The sequence below is a fragment of the Odocoileus virginianus genome, chromosome 5 (assembly GCF_023699985.2).
Source record: "Odocoileus virginianus isolate 20LAN1187 ecotype Illinois chromosome 5, Ovbor_1.2, whole genome shotgun sequence".
In the NCBI taxonomy this organism is placed as follows: Eukaryota; Metazoa; Chordata; class Mammalia; order Artiodactyla; family Cervidae; genus Odocoileus; species Odocoileus virginianus.
Window position 1 is genome coordinate 40,335,767 of NC_069678.1, and position 8,005 is coordinate 40,343,771.

The 8,005-nt window shown below is 39.0% G+C and overlaps 1 protein-coding gene and 1 pseudogene across 1 annotated transcript in view; both read right to left on the bottom strand.

Annotated features, from left to right (window-relative positions):
- Positions 1 to 3,315, bottom strand: part of CLCA4 (chloride channel accessory 4) — a 29,970-nt gene extending 26,655 nt beyond the window's left edge. The window contains exon 1 of the mRNA XM_020877242.2: positions 3,157 to 3,315. Coding sequence (XP_020732901.2) covers positions 3,157 to 3,315 — 159 coding nt within the window. The remainder of the gene's footprint in view (positions 1 to 3,156) is intronic.
- Positions 3,316 to 3,963: 648 nt separating this feature from the next.
- On the bottom strand, positions 3,964 to 5,486 carry LOC110127164 (PHD finger protein 10 pseudogene; annotated as a pseudogene).
- Between the last annotated feature and the right edge of the window lie 2,519 nt (positions 5,487 to 8,005).

Genomic DNA, 8,005 nt, shown 5'->3' on the forward strand with positions numbered 1-8,005 from the left:
TTAAGAAAATTCACTGCTTTCTCACCTGGAATGCCATAAGCAAGTATTCAATAAATCATTGTTTAAAGAACAGACAAGTCCAATTTACAGATAGGAAAGAGGATCACATGTGCTGATGACCAGCAAGCAGACTGAGTTCTGAGCCAAGGATCAGTCAGAAGGTAGGGTACAGAAAACAGAAGACCCAGAGGACTAGCTAGGAGTTTGGAAGAGGACTTCAGAGATCTCCTAAATTAGACCAAACATTACTTCGTCACTGGCCTAAAGCAGATGAAATAATTTTCTACCTAAGTATGTTCCCTAAGAATGTCTCTCCTCACTTTTTGTTTTGGAATATTTAGATCTCAATCAGTTGTTTTCTGCTTAAAGTGATGACTCTCTCTGTTCCTTTGCGTGTATATTGCATATAGTAAATTTAATTGTAGTACAGTTTGGGAAAATAGGATCACTGCATACAGTTTTGTGGGCTGGGAATTGTGCAAGTCCATGAGATTCAATTTATTTTGTAGTCTTGTAACACTATAAAGCTGTCTTGGGTAATGGTATGTTTATAAAGTCATGGAGAGATTTCAAATACCCTATATCAGATGACTGTGATATCTTGGGGCCTGCTGGGGTAGCTAAAAATGGTTCTCAGAGGCTTCCATGCAGAATTTCATAATATTCCATCTAAATTCCTTCTCATAACTCCTATAATATCCTAGTTGGATCAAAGAAGATTAAGATATTAATGTTTCCAAAAAAAGTTCTCTTAAACCCAAAAGACCCGAGAATAAAAGGAATAAGGAAAGTTGACAATTGAAACTCAGGTTATAAATTATGAATCAATTCAATATATCTTACTATGGTCAGATAGTATCCCAAGAATAACAGTATATTCACTGTTCACCCTTTACAAAAAGAGTGATTTTTGTTATCTTATATAAACTGGATTTCAAATCCAGATCTATCAACCTTCAAAACCCATGTGCAGGATCTCAGCTCTGATTGTACTATTTAACTTGACCTTGGAAAAATTATTTCCTTTTCCAAATTGCAGTTTTCCCTTCTATATAATGTGGATGAGAGTATTTCACAAGGTTGTCTGAAAATATCAATGTAAGGACTTTGTAGATGACTCAGAGAATGCCAGAAAACATTCTTCTTATCTGGGAATGTCTGCTAAACACTGAACTTTTACATTCAATAGAGGACCATTTTAACAAATGTTTTGCCCCTACAAACAATTCTTCCGAATGCTGTTTCCTGAGCTTCAGTTAGTTTTGATACTGATCAGCTAGCTGGATACTAAAAAAGCCACCATTCAGAATCAACTATATTAACTGCTACTCAAGCCTGTGTTCATCGGTAAATTAATCTTTGTATTTTCCCGGAATTCAAAATGTACCAGTAAGTAAATACTGCTGTGCTTAAGATTATAATGACAGCCACAATATCACCTGCTCACCTTTCAGGTCAAGCCCATCAGCTTTTGATGGGTAACAACACCCATGGGGAAAGCAGAAAGTGAGAGCTTAAGGAAACAACAGTGAAGGAGTTAAATATAAGGAGTTAGTAAATGCTGAGGTGAGTGACAGGGAGAATTAATTTATATGGCTGTAACACCAATCTCTTTATTATATGGAATGTTACAGTTGGATGAAACAATAGATATGAGTCTTTGGTTCAGTCCTGGAAACTTTCTCTGGTCTATCCACACTTCCGAGTGAACTCAATTACTCTCAACGGCTTGAAATCTCATCTACACACTGATGACTCCCAAGTTTTTATCTCTCCCTAGATTTCTTCCTTGAATTCAGATTCATATCTCCAACCATATAGATATCTAATGGACTTCCCAGGTGGCGCTAGTGGTAAAGAACCTGTCTGTCAATACAGGAGACATAAAAGACTCAGGTTAGATCCCTGGGTCAGGAAGACTCCTAGAGAAAGAAATGGCAAAAGTATCTCAAATTCAAAATTTTGCAAACTAACTTCTGATCTCCCAGCCACCAAATTTTCTCCACTTAAGTCTTTTCCTTCTCCATCAATGATAATTCCACCCTTCCAAGTGTTCAGGCCAAAACCCTTGAAGTCTTCTATGACTTTTATTTTTCCCTCTTCTCTTCCCCTACCCCACACATCTAAATCATTAGCAGACTTGTCTATGATAAGCTCATGGTAAATAACTCGTTCAGGATCACACCACATTAATGATGTCTACCACAATATCCCTGTTCATAGTCACTGTCATTTCTCACTTCCAACAGCTCCCTCCACAGTTCTAACAGAGCTTATACAAGATGAGTGTCGTGGGAAAACCCTCTACAGTGTTTCCTCAACACTGCAGACAGAATGACTCCAGCGCAAGTACAAGAGAGCACACCTTTCCTCTTCTGTGGATTCTGATTTCACTCAGAGTGAAAGTCCAAATCTCTCCAATGGTCTGGGCCCTGCTACCTGTCCACCTTCAGCTGTCCCCCACTCTTCCTCCTGCTCATTCACAGTTGTTTCCTTGGTCACATCAAGCACATTGCCATCTCCATTCTGCTCACCTAGTGTCCATTCCAAGGTTTTCAGTGGACTCTCCTCACTCATCTCAGGTCTCCAACCAGATGTTACATCTAGTGAGATTCCCTGACTACCCTGCATGAAACAGTAACCTACATTCTCCCCTTATCCTAGCTCCACCATCACTGCCTATCCCCTCTGCCAGTTTATTTTACTGCATAGCAACTTACTACCATGAACCTGCTATACATTGACATGTTTTTATTATCTGTGTCATCTGAAGAAAATATATACTTCATGAGATCAAGAGTTCTAAAAAAATCTACTGCTCTCTCTCCTGTCATGCCATAGCAAGCATTTGGTAAATCATTGTTTAAAGAACATACAAGTCCAGTTGCTAACTTACAGATGGAGAAATGGAGGATCAGGGAGGTCCCATGGCTTGTCTTTGATCTTATGGTGGGACAGGGTAGAACCTTGTGTGGAACCTTCAATTCCCACTGCCCATTCCAGTGTTATTTTATTTTCTTTTTTTACTGCACCTTGGTGCTTTTAAACTTCCTGAATTTTAAAAGTTTCCTGAGAAGTTTCCATTGCAGTTATTAACTACTATATATATATTTTTTCTCATCAATTCAAATAGAAAAAATCCCATTACTTTCTTACCTGTATCTTTTCAATTAGTGTTTCATCTTCTGGCACAGCGGGGTCTATAGCAATGATAATGCCCTCGTAGCCATTGTTATTCAGCTGAACAAGGGAAGCATTGGACCCCTGCAGCAGGTATAGCATTAAGAGGAAAACAAAACTTCTGAATAACCCCATTGTTCCTCTTGAGTTGGTCCAGACCCCAGTGTTGTTCAAGGGGCATTTCTTTCACCTTTAATCTCTCCATATATATACTCCTGAACATTATCAATGTTGGACAGTTATGGGACTTTGACTGTATAAAGGTCAAAGTTACATATGTGGGAAAATATTTGACTTCAGGTTACACAATTGTTTTATTGTATGTTACTGTAAAATGACCTGAATCATAGATGAGTTCAGAACTTTTTATAAAATACATTGCACATATTCCTTTTGGGACATATTTTCTATGCTTTCTAATTCTGGCTAATTTCCTCAGTTTAGACATATACTTTGCATTTTCTGAAGAGTACAATGTGAAAATAAATAAAATTTCATCATGATATTAATAGAAACAAAAATGCTAATTTTGTTATTCAATTTTACAGTGATTTAACTATTATTTATATTATTTACTAAAAGTAAAAATAATAGAAGAAAATGTTAAGATTACTAAATGTAAATAATGCCAAATTAGGTAAGATGGCTTTGAAATTAAATTAAGTATTTTATTTATTTATTTAATTTCAAAATCTTTTATTGGCATAAAAATGAGAATGTTGTAAATAAACTGGCACCAAATACTTCATTTAAATGCATATTATGGTATTGGGGTCAAAAAAACTATCCCTCTTTGTTGTTTTTCCCCCTTCTGCTCACTTTCCTGGGTGTTGGGGTGCTCACTGACAATAGTCACAAATCCAGCGACCTGATGGGATAGCACCAAGGCCCCCACAAAAAGCATGATAACCTCTGTCACACACATCACAGAACATCATTTCTTCTTCATGGTGGGGTTGTCCACATATAATGCAAGTCTTACACTCCATACACTGCCATGGGTAGGTCTTAATCATAGAAACAAGCTCCATGGTCATATCCAGGCAAGAAGGATGGCCACTGTTGTCACACTGGGAGCAGCGTACAAGTGACTCAGCCTTCCCTCTCTTGTTGGACTCCTTACCCTTCAGACAAATTCCACATAGAGCATTTAGAATGACCTTTGGCTTGTACCCAGGAACTGACTTGGACAGTACAGAACGTTTGGAAGCATCTTTGCGTTGAGGGGCAGCCTTGTCCCTGGACCTCTGTCTTCCTTGCAAAGGCTCCTCCTGGCCTTCGGGAAGGCCTTGCCCCTCTGACACGTTGCCAGAGTTGCCAGAGTTTTTCCCTTTCTCATCACCTCGACCATCTTCGGCATCATCGGAGTCACCATTGCTCTCAAGAGCAGGGAGCTCAGGGTCGAGGGGGGCTCGTAAAGCACTGTGTTTAGTGGCAAATACTGCAGCTCATCCGGTGAGTACCTTCTGGAGTATTCCTGGAACTGTCCGGGATCAGGGCCACCGGGTAAGAACTGACCTTGGTTCGCTCTGTTGGTAGAACTTTGTACTTCCCTTGAGGCACCTGGATAGCGTGTGTCTGTAAGTCAAAATAAGCTCTCTTCTCTTCCATTCGCTCCCGGCTTAAGTTGCTGTTAAATTCAGCTGCTTTTCTGGCAGCTTTCTTAATGTACTCAGGCACTTTGCTGGCTTCAGCTTTCTGAGTATTCTGTTGTTGCATTTGAGAATACTCTTTATAGTGATCTGTAATTCGTTGGCGTTCTTTTTCCTGTAGAATAACAGAATATTCAGCATGTTTGGCTGGATATTCTTTTATCATTAAATCGAGTACTTCATCACTGCGCAACGCTGTTAGACCTAAGAGTGCACCGTGTCTCTGTGATGACCTTCAGCGCGCTCAGGTACAGCTTCTGCTTATGAGACGAAGCTCGTCGCTCTAAATCTGGATATTTCCGTTTAAAGGAGGTCACACCCAAATGTTCGCTGACTTGTTCTTGAAGCATATAGTATTCTCCTGTTTCATCAGGTGGCCACTTGTACTCTATCAAATTTTCTGCTGGATAGTAGCTAAAGCCAAGATCCTGGCTGGAAGTGTCGCAGCTCCTGGAGCTGTCTCCAGAGCCCATTCGCCTCCTTTTGGACGGCTGGGTCCCATCATTTGAATTATCTTCATTATCATCCTTCGGGGACTGGGCTCCGGGGGTGGCCGGGTCGCTGTCGCACAGCCGCGGAGACAGCGCCGTCCCGGGGCCGCCCGCCGCCGCCATCAGCCCGAGCGCCCCGCGTCGCCGCCTCCGCCGCCGTTGCCGCCTCCTATATTAAGTATTTTAAAGACTGATAAATTAAGGGAAATTTAATAAAGTTATTAGAGTAAATTTTTAAAGCCCTGTCCAGTAAAGAATGAATAGAATTTGTTTTTAATCAAGTATATCAAAAAAGAATGGAATGTGTTGGTTATTATTGAGGCAGAGTGAATCATCTTAATAGTTAATATTTACTCAGTACTTACCAGGGCAGAGATTCTTTCACTTACTCCTTACTGCAACTCTGTAACATAAGTATGAATATTATTTTCATTTTATACTTGGGGAAACTGAGGCACACAATTTTAGTACCTTGCCAAGATCACATAGCAGAGTCAGTATTTGAACCCAATATTCTTATTCCAGAGTTTTATCATACTCCACAATAAGACAATATTGTCTTATAAGGCAAATAATATAATAAGATTTTTTAATGAAAAAAGGGGGTCAGGATAGGAATTATAATGATGAGTTAAGTATATATAGTCCTAAAGAAAAGGAGCCAGGACTCATCAGAAATCCAGAAGAAACTAAAAATAAAATAGTAAAAAAATCTTTAAGAGCTTAAGTAGGAGGATACCTGTGCTACATTCTGAACAAGCAAAAGATTTTTATCAAGATAGAAGTTTTATCATATGTGTCAGATTCCAACCTCTTAGGTAGCATCTCACACCCTCCTTCCATTCATTCAGGAATATTATGGAATAACTTTACATTCATAGAATTAATATTTTATGCAAGATACAGGGTGGAGTCACTATACTAGCCACTGCAGGTGAATTGTGATTACCTGGAGGGATTAGACTAGGTATTGACAAACATATACTAGGCAGTCTTTCTTGGTTTCCTCACTGACCTCACTTCCTACTTCCCTCTACCTCTCCCTAAACTCTCTTGAGTTTTTTCAAATGTAATTACTATGAATTTTTTTATATAATACTTTTATTATGCATGAAAAACTTTATTCAACTTCAAAATACAGGGTTTTATTAAGTTTAGTTTTCACATAATAACCCAAAGGGAAAATAGTTGGTAGAATTTGATTAATAATAGATTCCAATTGGTAACAGTTTCTATTGTATAGTATCAACGTTTGAGTGAGCATTTAGAGAACTTACATTTACTATGTTAATAATTCCCTATTCTACTCTCTTTCTGTCCTAAGTAGGCATTTTATTGGCTGCCATAAATCATGGTGGATTCACATTTGAATGAGTAACACTGTTTTCCAAGAGCCATAAAGCAAACAAACAAACATGTTTCTCCTTGCTATTCTACATCTATCAAAAACAGCAGAAGTCTCTTACACTCCTCATAGGGGGAATCAATATGCCAAGTTAAGAAAATGGGATATTAATTTTATGTTCTTTTTTCTTTTTAACATTCCATCCCAGCTTCTCCTCTTTTTGGGGAATTTAGGTGAGTAATACTGAATTCCCCAGGGACAGTCAGATTTCTGATTGCCATAGTGACACAGGATCTCTTATCAAGGGATTTTTAAATCATGAGTCAGTCACATGGTAAGACATTAACAGCCAGTTTCTTTCCTTATGAAAAGAGGACTTGGATTGGCAATACTGAGGCAGGCATACGGTCTGTGATTTCACTTTTGATTTCCTTGAAGGAATGATGTTTGTAATGTCTTCATTTTTAAAAAATGAAAAGAGTTTCTTTCTGAATTGTTAAACTGAGTTACTCCCCCTTATGAAATTCCCTGAAAGTAATGAGTTCTCCACTAAAAACACATAATTCAAGGTATAAATAGGTTGGAATTCCTCTTTGATATTTTTTCTTCCTCCTCCTTTTGTGGATCTTCCAATCTGCACTGTGTATATTGTGTTCTAGATTACTTGTGCTAAGCACACATTGGTCAGAATCCTTTCCTGCCTTCTAGAGCCGGATCTGGAAATCAATCTCTCTTTCTCTACTGCTAGTGCTCAATTTATGAGAGGTTGTGGTTCCCTATGTACCTAATTAGAAAAGTACCTGCTTTTCAAACTATGTTTTGGAGATAGTAGAGGGAATATGTTTCTTAGTTCTACACCTGGGGAGAAGCATTAGAAATCCCAACTGTGGCTTCAGTTCAGTTCAGTTCAGTAGCTCAGTAGTGTCTGATTCTTTGTGACCCCATGAACCACAGCACAACAGGCCTCCCTGTCCATCACCAACTCCCGGAGTTTACCCAAACTTATATCCATTGAGTTGGTGATGATATCTAACTGTCTCATCCTCTGTCATCCCCTTCTCCTCCTGCCTTCAATCTTTCCCAGCATCGGGGTCTTTTCACATGAGTCAGCTCTTTGCAGCAGGTGGCCAAAATATTATTGGAGTTTCAGCTTCAACATCAGTCCATCCAATGAACACCCAGGACTGATCTCCTTTAGGATGGACTGGTTGGATCTCCTTGCAGTCCAAGAGACTCTCAAGAGTCTTCACCAACACCACAGTTCAAAAGCATCAATTTTTTGGTGCTCAACTTTCTTCACAGTCCAACTCTCACATCCATACATTACCACTGGAAAA